This window comes from Acipenser ruthenus, chromosome 1, assembly GCF_902713425.1.
Source record: "Acipenser ruthenus chromosome 1, fAciRut3.2 maternal haplotype, whole genome shotgun sequence".
NCBI classification, from domain to species: Eukaryota; Metazoa; Chordata; class Actinopteri; order Acipenseriformes; family Acipenseridae; genus Acipenser; species Acipenser ruthenus.
In genome coordinates this window covers 73,142,417-73,161,748 of record NC_081189.1, presented here as the reverse complement: position 1 = coordinate 73,161,748, position 19,332 = coordinate 73,142,417, and the positions used below count along the sequence as shown (strand labels likewise).

Below are 19,332 nucleotides of genomic sequence, written 5' to 3'. Positions count from 1 at the left end.
AAAACTAAGGAAATACATGCAACAGTTCTGTGCGCAGCGTCCTGTGATGTCTGGCAGGTGACTTGAGTGATCTGCAGAAACAGGAGGGCCTGGTGATGCTTGGCAAGCAGAGGGGCTCTGGGGCGCTGCCATTCTCAGCAAGCCAGGCCCTTAATATATCCGTAAAGAGATCCGGAGAGCCGTAAAGCAACCTTGAATAGATGGGGCACGATTTCAGTTCTTCTTTAGGAACAGCCACATATGAGAAGAGCCCTCCTCAGCCCTGCTCATCCCCCCCCCCCAAAAAAAATAAAAATAAAATAAAGCTCTTTGTGTACTTAACAGCAAAGTTGACATAAGCTGTTTATTTACAGCAATCAAATTAATATTTGAATTGATTTGTATGATAATAAAGCTTATTATCACAGCGGCAATGAGACTCAAGAGAATCACAATCATCATCAAAATCAGTTTTAAAACTTAAAGAAGAGAGAACACACCATCTACTAGATCATAGGTTCCCATATTATCTTTGCTCCAGACCCTGCCTTTATTATAAACAAGAGGAGGGGTGGACGAGGGAATAAAACCAAAATAAAATCTTTAGTCTTTCTTCAGCAGTTATCAAAGGACTCCTGCGTGCTTTGAATTCAAAATGCTGAAGAGAAAAACGTTGAAAGGTTTAAGGAAGAAAGCGGCTGCAGGCTAGCCTGGAGCAGTCTGATGCAAGGTTGAAATGAGATGGAAACCCTGGAAACTTTCATATCGGAGGCAACTCCTGACGTTGGCTCACAGTTGGAGAAGATCGTCTCTGTACACTGCACTTTCAGACACGCACACAAACACCTATGTCCACTGCGACTCTGTCTCGTTTGCTTGGCTCCTCCTATCAGTTTTAGTGTGCCTTTATTTCTCCCTTTCATCTCGGAGAAAACTGCACACAGGGACTGGACATTGATTTTCTGTTTTGACTTCCTGTTTGAAGATCTGTAAATCAAAGTAGCGCACGCTCCTCTGATGTCTAAGCTTAGGCAGCATAAAAGGCTCACCTGGGCTCAAAGTAATAACATCGATAGAGTCCCAAAGCTTTCTGTAACTGGTTCATTTTATCCTTTTTTTATTTTTTTTAATCTCATGAAACTAGTCTGTGATGGAAGAGTCCTCTTTGGGTGAGGCAGGGGTGAATCAGTAGTTATTGCTGGAATACTGTACAATATAAATAAAGATTAACCTAATTTTTGGGGTAGAATTCCTAAAACTTTTGTGTTTCAAATTCCCAGTCTAAAATAATACATCATCATAGAACGCTCTCTCTTTGGTCCACAGATGTAATGGCTTTTGTTCTGTATAGTCTCAGAGTAAAATTATGTCAGTCACAATTATTTATGCAGGCTCTTAAGTTTTGAGCAGATTTCCTAAATTAACCTGTTGCAGGCATTATTACTTGTGACTAGATAGTGGCGGACAGGGTTGACAGAAATGGTAGGCAACTGAATTAATGAAGTAGGCAAATAATACAAACTGGAGGTTGGCTCCAGAAGCTGAAGGAGATAGAGAGATTTTAAGGATACAGATATAACCTAGTTTATTTTTAGCTTTTTTTTTTTTTTTTGCTAATATGGCAGTGGGCCAGACATATAGCAAGAAGAAAAGCTCATCGCTGGACTAAGGAGATACTAGACTGGATCCCAAGAGATATAGTGACCCAGAAGAAGACCTCCAGGAAGATGGCAAGATGAAAATTAGGAAACACGCTGGAGCAACATGGATGAGGGACGCAGCAGACAGGCTTTTGTGGAAGAATCTTGGGGAGGCCTTCATCCAGCAGTGGATTGAAAAAGGCTGAAGAGGAGGATGATGATTTTAGCATTATTATTTTATGCACTGAACTTCACTCCCTCAATAAAGGCCACTGGACCATAGGTCGTACTGTATTTGTTTTGATTTATTTCTTCCATCAAAATAAAGGTTAGCGTCCAAATTGTTTTCCTTTATTCCTATTTTCAGTTTGAGAATACACTAACTCAGCATATCACTTTCAGAATGCACAGTACTGTCACCATGTTGCATAAAATATTAAACCATAAAACTATCCAGAAATATACAGTACATGCAAAAGCTCAAATGATGTAAGTGCCAAAAACGTGCTTCTTACCTATTATAATACACATGAGATCACGCGCTGAGAATTAAAAATGTTTATATATATATATATATATTATATATTTTCAGGCTGTTGCTTCTCCCAAGTAATGCAGCAGGCTAACACAATTATACAAATTATTGCCTGGGACTAGGATTGTGGGGGGAATGCATTTAAGAAATTAGCACTTTAGCTACACAAACACAAGCACAGCTGGACTGCCAATGTATTTCAATGCCTGTGCTGCATTTATAAAATTTGTTAACATCCGATAAAATTCATAGGCAAGTGACAACTGTACGCTATTGCTACTAGGGCCACAAGTCCTGACCAGGCCCAATCAATCCCGCTTACCACCAGAGATCATGAAAGTGTTTTATGGCTACCATCAAAAAATATTGTGCATAACTGTACGATATTTCTCAAGTATGTGTCATGCATATACAGTGCCTTGCGAAAGTATTCGGCCCCCTTGAACTTTGCGACCTTTTGCCACATTTCAGGCTTCAAACAAAGATATGAAACTGTAATTTTTTGTGAAGAATCAACAACAAGTGGGACACAATCATGAAGTGGAACGAAATTTATTGGATATTTCAAACTTTTTTAACAAATAAAAAACTGAAAAATTGGGCGTGCAAAATTATTCAGCCCCCTTAAGTTAATACTTTGTAGCGCCACCTTTTGCTGCAATTACAGCTGTAAGTCGCTTGGGGTATGTCTCTATCAGTTTTGCACATCGAGAGACTGAAATTTTTGCCCATTCCTCCTTGCAAAACAGCTCGAGCTCAGTGAGGTTGGATGGAGAGCATTTGTGAACAGCAGTTTTCAGTTCTTTCCACAGATTCTCGATTGGATTCAGGTCTGGACTTTGACTTGGCCATTCTAACACCTGGATATGTTTATTTGTGAACCATTCCATTGTAGATTTTGCTTTATGTTTTGGATCATTGTCTTGTTGGAAGACAAATCTCCGTCCCAGTCTCAGGTCTTTTGCAGACTCCATCAGGTTTTCTTCCAGAATGGTCCTGTATTTGGCTCCATCCATCTTCCCATCAATTTTAACCATCTTCCCTGTCCCTGCTGAAGAAAAGCAGGCCCAAACCATGATGCTGCCACCACCATGTTTGACAGTGGGGATGGTGTGTTCAGGGTGATGAGCTGTGTTGCTTTTACGCCAAAAATAACGTTTTGCATTGTTGCCAAAAAGTTCGATTTTGGTTTCATCTGACCAGAGCACCTTCTTCCACATGTTTGGTGTGTCTCCCAGGTGGCTTGTGGCAAACTGTAAACGACACTTTTTATGGATATCTTTAAGAAATGGCTTTCTTCTTGCCACTCTTCTATAAAGGCCAGATTTGTGCAGTATACGACTGATTGTTGTCCTATGGACAGAGTCTCCCACCATAGCTGTAGATCTCTGCAGTTCATCCAGAGTGATCATGGGCCTCTTGGCTGCATCTCTGGTCAGTCTTCTCCTTGTATGATCTGAAAGTTTAGAGGGACGGCCAGGTCTTGGTAGATTTGCAGTGGTCTGATACTCCTTCCATTTCAATATTATCACTTGCACAGTGCTCCTTGGGATGTTTAAAGCTTGGGAAATCTTTTTGTATCCAAATCTGGCTTTAAACTTCTCCACAACAGTATCTCGGACCTGCCTGGTGTGTTCCTTGTTCTTCATGATGCTCTCTGCGCTTTAAACGGACCTCTGAGACTATCACAGTGCAGGTGCATTTATACGGAGACTTGATTACACACAGGTGGATTCTATTTATCATCATTAGTCATTTAGGTCAACATTGGATCATTCAGAGATCCTCACTGAACTTCTGGAGAGAGTTTGCTGCACTGAAAGTAAAGGGGCTGAATAATTTTGCACGCCCAATTTTTCAGTTTTTTATTTGTTAAAAAAGTTTGAAATATCCAATAAATTTCGTTCCACTTCATGATTGTGTCCCACTTGTTGTTGATTCTTCACAAAAAATTACAGTTTCATATCTTTATGTTTGAAGCCTGAAATGTGGCAAAAGGTCGCAAAGTTCAAGGGGGCCGAATACTTTCGCAAGGCACTGTACATGGAGGACAGGACAATGGAATATGGCATAAAAAAGGTGGAGGATGGATGTAACACAGCACTAGAAATTTTTCAACAGAGACAGCTATCAGCTTGCTGGGGTTCTCTAGCTTGTTAAAAAAAAAAAATATATGGTTACATATGCAAGCATAATCACTCAATTGTAACCTCGTTATCTGCTCTGCTGGACAGCATGACCAGCGTTTGTCATCACACCCAGACCCCCCTGCCTTCCCTTTGTCGGCCCATTCCTGTATCTATTATCCTCATTGAGACGTGGTGTGCCCCCCCCCCCCCCTCGTCTCTCTCTCTCCTGCTGCAGTCACTCAGGTAACAAAGCCCATAATCTTGGCCTGTTTTCATGCTGGTTGAATTACACATAATTGTTTCTGCGCAGTGATTGATTTCTGCCTGAAAGAGACCTCAGCCCACCTCCCCCTGCTTTTTTTTCCAGCACTAGCAAGCGCCAGCCAAGTCTCTCTAGCTAGGAGGAGGCAGGAGGCTTTGAAGAGATCAAAGCCAAGGCCGCGAGCAGTTGTGCGCCCTGGGAATACGGAAAGCCTTTATGGTTTTCAACCCCATTTCCAGCATCATGTTGGATTGCAGCTGTATTGCATTTTGCCAGCATTCTTAATGCTTTTAGTATTGACTGACATCAGCAATCCCTGGATTTTCAAAACAACAGAGTGAGAGAGAGAGAGAACTAAGAGAGGGGTGGGGGCGAAGCTACAAGCTGATTTCTATTTTCACAACTCCATAATTGGGCAGTTCAAAGACAAAAAGAGCAGCATTTGCTTTTAATTCAAAACAACGATATGAAAGGAAAAGCAAACTTGTATTAGTTTCCCAAAAATTAAAACCATGTTTTTTCATACATGCAAAAGAACAGAGAGCTTTTTTCTTTTTTTTTTTTTCTTTTTTTTTTTTTTTAAATAGCCCAGACCACACAAAATGAATTGATAATTATGCAGGCCCTCTTTTTCTTCTTTCCCTCTGCAAGCCCGGAGGCTGTAAAAATATGATAAACCATATTAAAGCTCTATTTTACCCATGATAAATCCTGTAGGATTTACAAAAATGCATAAACAAAATGGAAAATGGAGGCTTGTTAATTAAGAATATTCACACACACACACATTAATTTATTAGAGAAATGTTAATTCATAATGCAGGTACATAAGATCAGTTTCAGTGTTTTATAGTGCAGTACAATTGCATTTCTCTCAGCAATTCATTGATTTTAAAAAAAAAAGGGACGTGTGAACACAAACACACTGTTGTAACAAACACTGTAGGACAGACCAACAGGCAAAAATAAAGCTAACACTAGGAGTTGTGGGGAGGTGGGTCTGTCACCAGCTGACTGTATAAAACAAACCACACACAGCGACAGGCCAGACACTGCAGCGAGACAACTGTTGCTCTTCTTCAAATGAGTGCTCATTTTACACAGTACAACATGCCTCCTTCCTTAAACACTGTTTTAACAGGTCAGTTGGATGCACATAATTTGTTTATTGAAAAAGTTTCAAAGCAGCCCATTTTGTTCTGCCAACTGACAGATGTAAAAAATATAATATAAAATATAAAAACAGACCCTAACCAAAGAAAACTTGCTACATGACATTTCTCAAAAGCAGTGATACTGTAACTGAATTATAGTAATCCGCAGCCTACAAAAAATATAATTTACACAGTATACTCTCTTCCTACCTATATTTTTGTTTGGATACTAACAAAGCATACAATATGTTCAAAGGCTACATCAAAATCTTAGGTAACAGGTTAACAGGCATGCACAGACAAGAGCTGTGGTGCAGAAGTAAAGAAATTAAGTAAAAATCTAATATTTCCATAAATCATTAACTTATGGCTCATCTATAAAGGTACACAACAGATCCCTCAAGGAGTCTTTAACATCCTTGTATGAGACAAATATACCCTACAAGAGTGTATGTTCTATGACAGTTAATAAACAGAGATACTCCTCTGGGATGGAATCAATTACTGCCTTATTGATTGGACAAAAAAAAAAAAAAAAAAAGGAGGTGAGAGTGCGGGTAGTAAAGGTTTTAAGTAGAGGCCCAATTAGCACAAGCTCCGTTACCTTAGAAACACAAAATGCATTAAAAAAAAAAAAAAGACAGAGCATGAAATTAACCAATTAGTAACCAACTAAGAGATACATAGTGCATATTAAGTATGCAGATGTGTCCTACAGTGAAAAATGAATTAGTTCCCATTTAAATTATTGGAAAAAATATATATATTATTTTGGGGAGGTTTATGCAGTCAGTGGGTGATGATGAAGACTGCTTGATATACCGCTTTAAAAACATGCAACTGGACATCAATCAACCAGACATTCATGTGTCATGCCACTGTAAATGAGGAAGGAAAGGGTCTGCTCTGGATCTGCAGCTTCAAAAGCCTGGGAAGGAGGGCAGCAGTGTGGCGTAGTGGTTACGGCTCTGGACTCTTGACCGGAGGGTCGTGGGTTCAATCCCAGGTGAGGGACGCTGCTGCTGTACCCTTGAGCAAGGTACTTTACCTAGATTGCTCCGGTAAACACCCAACTGTATAAATGGGTAATTGTATGTAAAAATAATGTGATATCTTGTAACAATTGTAAGTCGCCCTGGATAAAGGTGTCTGCTAAGAAATAAATAATAATAAAAGGAGAGAAGACAGTGTGACCCGAACAGCCCTAATCCTCATCATCAAATGAGTGAACTAGCCCCTCCCCATCGTTCTGTTAGAAATGGTAGATTTAGAAGAGTGTTCAGCAGCAGTCTCTAGACATTGTGATAATTGGGAGGGTTAAAAAGTTACCGACGGAGACAGAGGATAAACTAGGACATAGTTTTGAAAAGACAAAGGGACTGATCCAAGAAATTCACATCATTGGGCAGAGTAGACTGATTCTAGTGGTGCTGATTTAACGTTATAACGTTGTCTAATAAATAAACGTGTCAAAGTGCATACAAGACTGACCTATTTACCCTCTGATATTTGTTATTTTAAAAGAGATTCAGCAGTTTGTACATGAAGGTACATTAAAAATACCACGACCAACATATAAAAAATGTACAAACAGCTCTGTAAGGAAAACACCAAGTGTCACTGCTTTTAAAACAAGATTAAACACACACTTTTATAATGAAGCATTTTTATGCTAAAATTATGTTCATTTTATTCTCTGCCTTGTTTTACTGTTCTATGTTTTGATGACACTGTATAGTAACAGTTCTGCATGTGTTCTTGCATTCTTTTATTAATATGTCAGTGTTTTTATTCATGTGAAGCACTTTTTATTGTGAAAGGCGCTATATTAAATTACTATTATTCTCCTCAATACAGTAGTCTTCAGCTAAGAGAACACACTTCGGAAAGCAAGCGAAGTGTTCTAATAGCCAAAGTGTTCTCTAAGACGTTAGCCACCAGACACGATATGAATCAATAAATAAATAAATAAAAATATTACTTGTCATGTCCATCAGCATATGTAATAAACTGAACATGTAAAAGAAAAAGCAATAGGCAAGTGTATGTAAAGTAACAGACAAACTAATGTTAATAAACTTAACTGTCAAACTAAATTAAACACAGCACCCCTACACATGTTAAATACAGCAGCAATATACAAGACAGGCACATTAACAGAATGGTGAAGAAACTCACCAGAACGGGAAACACCAAATTCCTTGGCAGCTTGTGTCCAATTCAGGTCCCCCACCCCCAATGGACTAACAATTAATAGTGTAATAGTAAAACAAAAAAAACAAAACAAAAAAAAAACAGAAAGCACATTATTGAACTTTTTATTAGGCTCCTACTGAGAGTTAACCGGTGGGCGTGACCATCACAAAAGCAGACAAAACAAGTAGCAAGAAAACAGACTGTAAAGAATGTTACCTGAAACTCGTCTGAAGAAGGGTTGTTTGGGTAAACCCAGCTGCCCTCTGGTGCCGCCACCCCACCCACCCCCATCCTAACCCACCAGACCGCACTCCATACAAAGACAAACAAGCCCCCTCCCCCTCCTTCAGCAGAGCAGGTCAGGCGTGGAGCACTGCTGCACACCAGGTGCTGTTGTGGTTTAGCTGTTGCTTTGACTTCTCCAGCCCACTCAGCTACCTGCACGCTTGCATTCTCCACATGCTCTATCCACCCCAAAACCTCAGAGAAGACGAGAGAGCTGGTATGCGGTTTCATTGCTGCAGCTCAGAGGGGTTGCATCACAAACCAAAAGTGCAAGGCCTGCAGAGCAATTCTAAACACAGCGCAGTGCAGTGCAATGCAATGCAATACTATAGCTATGTTTAGGTAGATATTTTACACACCGCTACTCACTTGCTCATAAAAAGAGGAACAACACCTGCACACGTTTAATGTTCACAAAGGAGAAAGTGCCTCAGCATAAGTGTCTATAAAACGGCAGTGCCACCAGCAAAGACCTCCAAAACAAAAATCGAAATTACAAGGAAACCACATTTTTAGATAGAACTCTTAACTTCCAAGAACTGAATTCAATTAGGTAATGCAGTCTTTGTGGGGCAATTGAGAGCCTTTAGAGTGTGTTTGTGTGCGTGTGTGTGTGTGTGCGCACACACACACATACAGACAGACAGACAGACAGACAACTGTTGTGTTCAATGCAAAACATATCTAACTTTACTATTAAAAACTACCAGCACCATGACTAATGGTATAAATATGTTCCCGCTAGCAAAAGCAATATAAATAGAGGGAGGTTGGGGGAATGGGGGATCAAATTAACACTGCACTTCAACTTTGTAAAACCTTTGGCAGGTGCTTCAGCCTTCCTAAACAAGGGTATATTTACAAGCCCAAAAGCAGTCATGGGCTACTACACTAAAAAACACAGCACTCCCCACTCTATGAAAAAATGTGGCTATTCACAGGGCCCCAGCACAGTCTGCCTTATAATCTCATTTGGATGTCTTAATTCATATCACTGCCATTATTGCTAAATGGGCTAGCCTAACAATAGAATACTATTCAAGTGGAATGCTATTTTGGAAGGTTTGGTTTATATTTTGTGAAAATTCATATTCTCTCAAAACACTGATATGCATTATAAAAACACTGCAATCTTACACGTTACCTTTTAGGCATCCAAAATAGCTGTATACATTGTTATTTCCACACTATACTGTCTATGCAGCATACTTCAACAACAACAACAACAACATTAGTTTTATAATACATTTGGTAGTTCAGTTTTCACTGTATTAAAACATGAGACATAAGATATAATATTACAAGTGTGGTGACTAAAGGCCAGTCTATGTCTAATCCTAACCAGGAGAATCACATTTCAAAACTGCACTATACCACTACCCACATAGCACTGTGTGAGCTAGGGCACCATGGTTCAGAAATTGTATAGTATTGAGTAACATCACCTGACGCCTTTCTTTCTCACCAGAGAAAACAGATGTGGCCTAGCAGTTGCTTTGTTATGCAAGAGGACAGCGGCATGTAAATGGCCAACTTCGCACCTCTCGCAGAGGGGCTCATTCATCTCCCAGGCGATCTCAACTGTTCTTTCCAACCTCAGCCTGCTATCTGATCAGCGTGGGCTGCAGGGAGGAAAGGCTGGGCGGGCTGGGCTGACAGTTGGAAGAGAACACAGGTAAGCGAGCAAAAGGCAGAAGTGGCACGAATGGGTAACTGCTTACCACATGAGGCTGTGGGTAAGGCAAAGTGAGTGAGCAAGCGAGCAAAGGTGGGTAGGGGGCGTGGGAACATGGGATCTTACGCAACTGAATAGCAGCTGTACGTCATTAAAAACAACATGATTAGAGATGCAGAGCTTTCATTTAATAATTACTGGGGCTCCCAGTCTTGTAGTTCAGCTGATAAGAGGCTAGAGAGTTACATAACCACACAAACTGAAGCCCCTTTGAAGTGCTACATTAACTGTTTCAATGCACCCATGTGAAAACCATGCAAGTTACATGGAATACTATACTGTTACTGTAGTGTCACTAAAGTAATAGTGGCACCAACCTGTATATATTAGTAAACTTTTGCTCATGTTGTAGTACATGTTTGGTTCGCTTTTTTGGTGTAAAATATACACAACACCTACAGTGTTCACAAGAAACGTGTTACTTTAGCTTTATCATCAATCTTGAGTTGTCAGTTTCAAAGGTTTTCAGCACGGCTTTTCTCACCCACCAGACTGTACACAAAGACAAACAAGGCCCCACTAGTTGATTTATATCCAATTAAATAAAAATATAAAAACAAATCAGGATTATGTTGGAATACAGTCGTGACACAGACAACTTCTAATACAACAAAGATACGTAAAGGGTTTCTTATTCACGCTGCAGGGGTTCTGTAACACAAACACAAAAAAATGAAGCAAACCTGCACTAGACATGAAGATAAGACCTATCTGCCACCGTGCCTAATCATACTCAGAGAGCATATGGAGAAAGTGGAACAAACAGGGCACAACTCGGGGCACATGGCATGGTTTTGTTCAGAGTGAGGCCTATTCCCTGGGATCTAAGAAAATAGGAGGGGAAACTAAAGTTGCCAAATTACTCTCATTCTTGGCTTTTTCCTACTGTAATATGTTGCATAAGACTACACACTCCAAATGCCTAAAGATACTAATTTCACAACATGTTTTATCCCAGAAGAGTAAAATATGAACATCTTCATCTAACATAACTGTCAATCTTTCCATTCAAAGTATACAGCTATGGCCAAATGTTTTGCATGACCTAGACAAACTATAAAAAATAAATAAATAAATAAATAAATAAATGAACATAACATCATGTTATCAAAGAAGCTACAAAATGATATCACAAAAGTCTACTGAAAGCCATAATAGTAGTACAGTATTTCATGTTAGATTCTTTAAGTTTTTTATTAAGTATATTCAATATATGTTAACGTAACATTATTCAGCAGGTTTCATTTGACTTTATGAAGCAAAACTTGTGGCCATAGCTGTACATCTGAAATAAGCAGCTTTACCAGTCTTAACTAAATAAAAAGACACAGTTGTCATACAAGTGTTGAGCAATGCTGCAGTGGAGCTAGACGAGACCCAGAGGCATGGCTTTTTTTTTTTTAATTTAGTCATTGCCAATTATTTTGATTATTTTCTCCCAATTTGGAATCGCCAATTATTTTATTATACTCAGCTCACCGCTACCACCCGTGCGCTTACTCGGGAGGGCGAAGACGAACACACGCTGTCCTCCGAAGTGTGTGCCGTCAGCCGACCGCTTTTTTTCACACTGCGGATTCACCATGCAGCCACCCAAGAGCTACAGCGTCGGAGGACAACGCAGCTCTCGGGCAGCTTACAGGCAAGCCCGCATGTGCCCGGCCAGACTACAGGGGTCGCTGGTGCGCGGTGAGCCGAGGACACCCTGACCGACCTAACCCTCCCTCCCCCCGGGTGGCGTTCGGCCAATTGAGCGCCGCCCCCTGGAAGCGCCTTCACTGCATGCGCCACTCGGGAGCCCCGGCATGGCTTTTCTTTGCAGAAGTTTGATCCCCATGTCTTCCCTAACCTGATGGAATGGGCATTTGTATCTGATTTCAGCACAGCGGCTGGCTGCCAGATTGAATGCATTGCTCTTTAGAGGAGATTGTCAGCAATTAAATGGGAGACCCCAGCGCTGGCATTAACACTATATATTAAAACACATGCCCTTGTACTTGTGACAGTAGTTGGGGAGGTACGGAAGGAATAATGAAATTAATCTGAAACATTAAAAACTATCGAAACCAATGCAACAGCCATGAATCCAATCCTAAGGCAACAATATATTTGAGTCCTGTTTGACACAAAGTTTCTGAGTGAGCCAGGCCTTTCCTAAAACTCTGCACTACATGAATAATCTCTCAGTTTCCAGTTTATCCAGTAATTTAATCATTCTTTTTAGACCGCTGCAGTGTATTTTTATTTTTTATTTTCATTAAATGTTGCACCAAATGAAAGGTGACAGCACTGATGTCCCAATCTACAGATCAGGGACAAAAACTGAACACAGCATCTACCTTCCCTCTATGGCGAGTGAAGATTGTATTTATCTACATTTATGGTACAGGGCTTTTTAAAAAAGCTTGTCCAAACAAAAAGTCAGGAAGTGAAGCAGCAGACGATATTCAAGTATGTTTTAATGCAATGTTGGGTTTACATAGCTTTCAGCTTAAACATTTCACCATGTAGATTTCAACTCAAAAAACTGACCACAGGGTTAACTACTAAAATACTTTAAAGAGCCAGAATTTTTTCAAAAGAAATGCCAGTGTGGCCTCCAAAAAAAAAAAAAAAAAAAGAATAGTCGGAGAACCCAAACTGAAACAAGCAAAGGGATATCTGGATTGTCCTCTCTCTTTCCATAATGATTCAAAACACATTTGCTTTTTATGATTAGTAACCCAGACCACACAACAGAAAGTTAGGACAGCTTTTTGGATTTGGTTTGCTACAAAACCAACAAAAAGGGGGTTAAAATAACAATTTCTACTAATTCAGTTCTAAGTCAGAACAGTGACCAACTGAGTTACTTTTGTTTTGCATCACCTTGAATTTTAGGATTGAAACATAATTAATTATATATATATATATATATATATATATATATATATATATATATATATATATATATATAGACTAACAGAGATGAAGCCAACTGTGATACTAAACTTGTAATAAATAGCCACCGCACCACACTCACAATACTTTTGTTTAATAAGGATCAGAAATCATGCATACAGAATAGTTCTTTTTTTATTTTATTTTTTTAAATTAATACTGTACTGTCTGTTAGTTGTTTTTTTTTTACAGTTGCATAACATTAAGGTTATTCTGCAAAACAGAAGACTGAGGTTAAATGTTGCCCCAACATTTTAATACATTAATGTTAGCTTGACACATCCAGTTTCCAAAACCTTGGAACAAGAATTTCCTTTCTTTAACGTTTGAGGAAAATAGGTCAAATACCTCTGTATAATTCGAGCTACTCTCATTTCAGTAAACCATCACACACACACCGGGTATTTCCATCACATGGTGCACTTTTTATTTTACAAATATCTAAAAATCTGTATTTCAGAAGCACAAAGTACATTTTTGTAGCCTTTTTAATGGCAATGCACATGCAAAGAAATGCTCTAGTTACAAACGTGCCATCTTAAATACAACCAAATTATCCAGCATATGTGTTCTCATTATTTCTGTCAGCTTTGGTTTCCACTTCTTTGTTTTACTAACTGTAAAAGCATCGTCAGTGCTACTTCTTACCTCCTGGCATTTTAAACAGCTCCATTTGATAAGATACCAACCCTCTAAAACTCAGACCATTACAAGATTCTGCTACCTATTATCTTGGTTTCCACTTGAGTCAAATGCTGTTAAAGCCCTTCACCATCACAGACTAGAACAGTATTTTAAAACATTTACGTACACGGGCTCACAAGATTACAGGAGGGGGAAGCAGATCTGATTAAACATTCCCCCTGGACAACAGCAGCAGTCACGCTGAGAAACCAAGCTAAACACAACAACCGATTGTGGTTTTATGTGCAAACAAAAACATGGAAAAAATAAAACTCCTGTTCGAATAATCTCTAAACCGAGTACAGAACTTTACTTTAAAATAATCCAGTATATTTTCTCCCTTTAGTTTGCCTTTATTAAAATATCATTAAAAGGGTCTTTGAATCTGTGCATCATCCACATTTTAAAATCGCCACTAGCTTGCATTGTACAGCACTCTGGAGCCAAACTCAGGAGTAATGAGACAGAAGCAACTAGACAACCTACATTTAGTGAGGGAAAAAAAACAAAAAAAAAAACCTTGTTTTAGATACATAACGGGAAGTTTTCACCAATACAAAACATAATGCTGATCGTGTGCCCCCTCATACCATCAGCATGGTGATTCTGCAGTGACTCATGTCTTGCGGAATTTGGAAGGAAATAAAATCTCATTCTTCACTTACCGTTCTGACCATCGAAGGAGACAGAGCGCCGTTGGGCATGTAAGAGTCATTGTTCATGTTTGACATCATGATGTAACCGGGATAGCCTGGGTAAGGATGTCCTTTGTTGTATAAGCTGTCCTGATGCTTTCCTGCAAACAAAATGAAGACTTTCTTCAGAAACTGGATTTCTCTACACCGTTGACAGTCCGTCAACATTCTTGTCTTTTTACATAATATGTGATTCGGTGCCACTATTTCTTTCGCATCCTGAACTAAATGTCAATTTTGTTTTTCAAGAAAATAATTTTAAAATTCCAGTGTGAGAAACTAAGCATTCTGGAATAGTGTGGTAAAGGTTGAAATATGAAAGTCCACTTTTAAATTTATTTTATTTCTATTAAAAGGGTACATTTACTTTATTTCTAATAAGTGTGCTCTCACTTATGTACTGCTCAACATTGTTTACAAACAGCCACTGCCAACCTCCCCTTCTTTTAAAAGAGGAAAAATATATTATTTCAACAGAACAATTCAGCCCAGTCATGCTAATTAAAAGCAATTAGGAAGAATAGGCATCCATTCTGTCGAACAAGGATGCCCCACTGCTTGCCACAACCCTTTGCATTAAACAAGGTTAGCTCTCCCTTCTTTCTAATCTGACCGGCGTGTAAGGGCAACTTTGGAGACCAAACATTTCTTTGATACTTTCTTTGAAGCACAGAAAGATTGATGGCAATACCTTTTAACGTTGGGTCTGCTTCATTGTGTACTGAATGCTCAGCAGCACAGGCAATTGAAGAAATACATTTTAAGACTTGTTCATATTAAAATTTAAAGCACACTTCTCCTCCAAGGTAGCAAAAAATAAAAATAAAATAATATGGTGCAACGTAACAGGTCTTTCACTTTTGCCCTCTCTCAAATTGTGGAAAAACAGAAGCTTAAAAGATCAAATAAATAAAAGACAGGAGCAATGGGGCTTACTCTGAAGCACAGTCAGAAATAACTGCAGTTTGTATCCCAGGTTGTCAAAAAATCATCCAGGGTTGCTACTTGGCACCATCATGTCAATAGGGGGCTGGGGTTCATTGTTCATCCATTTTATCTCCCCTAAAGTGTGTATTGTATGTAATGAAAGGCACAGTGTGAAAAGTAAACCTATACCTTGTTCTTATTTAAATAATACATGTAGTACATATCAGCCATTGCCTTACTGCACTGGATAAAGACTGCAGTCAGCAGACAGTATACGCACTTGAAACACTATACTTACCATCATCACAATGTTCTCTGTGTTTTTCATGGTATGAATCCTGCAGTACTTGTCTAGCTGCCTGCATGCACAGAGGGAAAAGGGATGTCATTAAACTGTGGAATACAGAGTTAACTAAACACTGTGCAGAACTGAAATCAGCAGCCTCACTGGCAATAGACATCAGTTTCATTTTGTTTGTTGGTAGTGGGGATGAGGAGGTGACTTGCGTGTTCAAAATCATTATTAACCAGCATGGCGAAATGAAAAATTGCAACTCAGAGGTTCTTAAATTTGGATAATGTGATTTCCGAGCAAAAGAAAAGAATTGGCTTATTTCTGATCTTTCAAGCCAAGAATCCCATGCAAAAGGAAAGAATCTATAGCTTATTAACTTATTGGTATTCATGTAAGTATTGGCCAATGCAGTTCTAACAAAGACTCCTCACCTAAGCCTCACTTAATCAGAAACCTTAAATATATTTTGGTCATCTTACAGCTACTGTACTTTAACATGCAGTTTCAGCTCTCGTTATGAAAAGCACTTTCCAGCTGCTGCACTGAATTCAACACGATCTCAACTTAATCTACTGCTACTAATTATTTTGTTTTCCTGTAAAACAATTAAGCAATTGTACACAGTTCAGATAAAAACAACCAATACCATTAATTACAGCGATGGAAAACAGTGAACAAACTATGAAACCCTACATGTGGTACATTATTTTGTGGTTATTGTGTGGCCTTAAAAAGTGTTTTATAGATATCTACTGGCAGTTTAAACATAACAAGACAATGTTAAACTTACAATCCTAACATTGGAAAGGGGACCTGGGGTAAAAATGCTCATTTATGATGATGCAAAAATCTTGTCATCTTTGTTTAGTCTATGTATCTTACCATAAACCTGGTGCTGTATGTTTTTTTCAATTAGTCACACATTGTGTAATCCTTTAACTATCATGAGGTGAATAACCTAACCTAAACAGTGTGTATAAATCACCAATATTACATTCAAATCCCACGTAATTGCTCCTTTGTTCAAAACTGCTTTTAACCAATGCTTTTATTTTATTCAGAACGATGCGCTTAAATAAGAAATACATATTTTAAACTGCATTTGTGATATTGAACAAGTTACCATAAAATACCTAGTTACCAGCTTCGTACTTATGCCTGAAACAAAATGTAACAGATATACCACACATTTACAGATTGAAACAAATGCTTTATCACCCTCATTTAGGTTAATAAGAGACCATATTTTGTTGTTTACTAAGTATTAACATCTTGGTGACTGGCCATTAAGGTCACTCTAAAAAAGACTGGTAATGACATCAATACCAAATAGTAATAAAAATAAATAAATAAATAAATAAAGTGACAGATAAAAGCATATCTCCCCCTTCGAACAGGAAAAGGAGAAAGGCAACATTTGTGATTGATCAAGCAAAGCAACAGAAGCCTGGCAGTGTGGATTTGGGCATCCCTTAACTACAAAGATAATGTGAAGGTTGTAGAGATTACAAATTTATAACAATTAAATGAAAAGGGAAGCTGGCTTCTATAACCCGTTCATCTGAACTTCACCAGTTTGTCATTAATGTTTTATTATTGTGGGGAGAAAAAAAACTACTCTCAAACCACAGCATTGGTTCTTTACTAATTCTTGTTTTAATTTGTGTCCTGTTTTGTTTATGAACTGCTTAATTAAAAACCTTAATAGGTCAGTCAAGGTTACACATGTAAACACCCATGCTGAATTATACTATAGCACAAGGGCTATCCATACCCCAGTACCTGTTTCAGGCTGTCTTAACAGCATAACACAACATTCCAAATTTCTCAAGAGATGCTTCCCTGTGTAAGCCTTGTATCAAGTGATGCTACTAAATGAGGTGGCTTTTTACCTGTACAGGCAAAAAAAAAAAAAAAAAACTTTGGTTACCTGGTTTGTTAAATCTTACTGTGACAAAATACACAATATATTACACTTTACTAAGCTGTAGCTAATGCAAGTTAATGGTTGCTATTTTAAGTTTTAGGAGTAATCTAACACAAAGCCTAGGTCCACTGGTAACACCGTTACAATATAATGTAGCACGGTGCAATGCCTTTTCATTCGAGATAACGTGTGGGTTGTAGAGATGCTGATGACTCATACACCTATTTTAATTTCTGTTTGTGCAAGTGAGATTTATAGACTGTAAACAAAAACCTGCCCGGAAAAATAGACGTTGCTTGGGGTGTCACACATGCTTGTATTGAGTGGTGCATCTTCTAAATTAAAAACTATATTTTGAAAACAAAATATGGGCTCTGAGAAGTAGACTACTAAAAGTTGAAACTGCTAATTTAAGCATAGCTCTTCGGTTGATGTTGCACCCGACCACCTTACTCAACCTTACACCTCCCACTTTATAACAAACACCCGCGTGCTTGTTTAAAAATAAAATTTACAAAACCATTTTAAGTGTCAAATTAGCGTATAGTACTTACCTCATGGTTGTTGCTGTTTGGGTTTATCTCGGACTCATTTACCAGAGATGATTTAATATCAGCCAAATCTCCCTCTTCCTCGGAGTGACTGATTTCTGCAAAGATTTTCTCTTTTTGGGGGTCCCCCTCGTCTTTGAAGGGGATCATTTCATCATTTGCACAGAGCTCTGGATCCCCTCCACCGCCGCCTCCTCCAGCTAATTGTGGCATTTTTAGTTCAAATAAATCTAACCACCCTTTTGAAAAAAAAAATATTGGTACCTCAATTCCAAAACGAAACCGGAAGAGTCCAAAAAAACCCTATCCACACAGTCCTTTGTATAGATTAGTAACCTCAAATATGCGTGTATATTTCCCTCTACAAACACGCCGGTTCTGTTCAAGCATGCAGTAGTTCTTTGTGTTTTGACGTACTTTACAACTATTACGAATTATTTGAACGGTTGGAAATAGAAAGTCCCAATACTGCTGTAGATAAAATCGCTGTATATCGATGTCTTTCCTACCAGTCTTAAACAGTATGTCACTTTGCTTCTTTTACTCCTCTTCAGTTATGAGGATTTTAAAATCCTAATAAAAACTCCTGTGAGTGCCTCATATACGAGTAAAACGTCATGAATCGGTAGTTGTGGAAAAATGAACGCCGAACTTCCCCTGTACAGTTGTGATTCAATTATTTAAAAACCAAACAAAAATTAATGTCCTCTTCGGTGCTCCAGAAATAAAATTCTTATTTTTTTCTGATCCAGCAGGTTCTTTTTAATATCATAGCGGTGAAAAAACAAACAAAAAAAGAAAAAAGAAAACGTGTGACCTGCTGAATTTGTATATTTGTATCTCGTGTGCCCAACTCTTGTGTTCCTTCTTCCCCACTCTGAATTTAGAAAGAGTAAAACAAGCCCCAATTTATATTTTGTATTATTTTACAATGTATCCTTACTTGTACTAAAAGCTTACATGTCGAATTAAGAAAAGAAAGAACACGGTAGTTTCTGTTTTTCTGTATCAATGCTGGTTGCAGACTGACTTCAGAACTGGCGTGCCTCTCTGTATGTGTCTGAAATGTAACTCTCCCTCTAGGAGGGTGAAGATGAAAGGGAAGCCGCCGCTCTGATTGACACTGCACTGATTGACACTCCTGAGAGCGCAAGGGCAGAGGGAGATTTATACATACAACACACACAGCAAATGGGTAAAAAAAATAATAAAATAAGGGAAGGGAGGGGGTGACACCAGTCTGTAGACAGACTTAATACCGTAATAAAAAAAAGAAACAGTAAGGGGAAAAACGGGTTAAAAAGTGCTTCTTAAGGCAAGCCACATTTCTCAAGCTACTAAGGTGTGCTAGATAGAGCCAAAAAAAGAAAAAAAATTTGCAGAACCCAAAACTCTGTC

General features: G+C 38.6%; 1 protein-coding gene across 8 annotated transcripts in view; it reads right to left on the bottom strand.

Moving 5' to 3' along the window:
* Positions 1-19,089, bottom strand: part of lef1 (lymphoid enhancer-binding factor 1) — an 83,791-nt gene extending 64,702 nt beyond the window's left edge. For 5 of the 8 annotated variants that reach the window (XM_059029375.1, XM_059029395.1, XM_034033999.3 and 2 more), the window contains exons 1-3: positions 17,938-19,088; positions 15,460-15,520; positions 14,205-14,335 (exon numbers count right to left, since the gene is read on the bottom strand). In XM_059029375.1, the coding sequence (XP_058885358.1) occupies positions 14,205-14,335; positions 15,460-15,520; positions 17,938-18,147 (402 nt within the window). In that variant the 5' untranslated portion in view covers positions 18,148-19,088. Of the gene's footprint in view, positions 1-14,204; positions 14,336-15,459; positions 15,521-17,937 lie in introns of all 8 variants that reach the window. The other 3 variants (XM_059029381.1, XM_059029386.1, XM_034034003.3) reach the window with 2 other exon arrangements.
* Between the last annotated feature and the right edge of the window lie 243 nt (positions 19,090-19,332).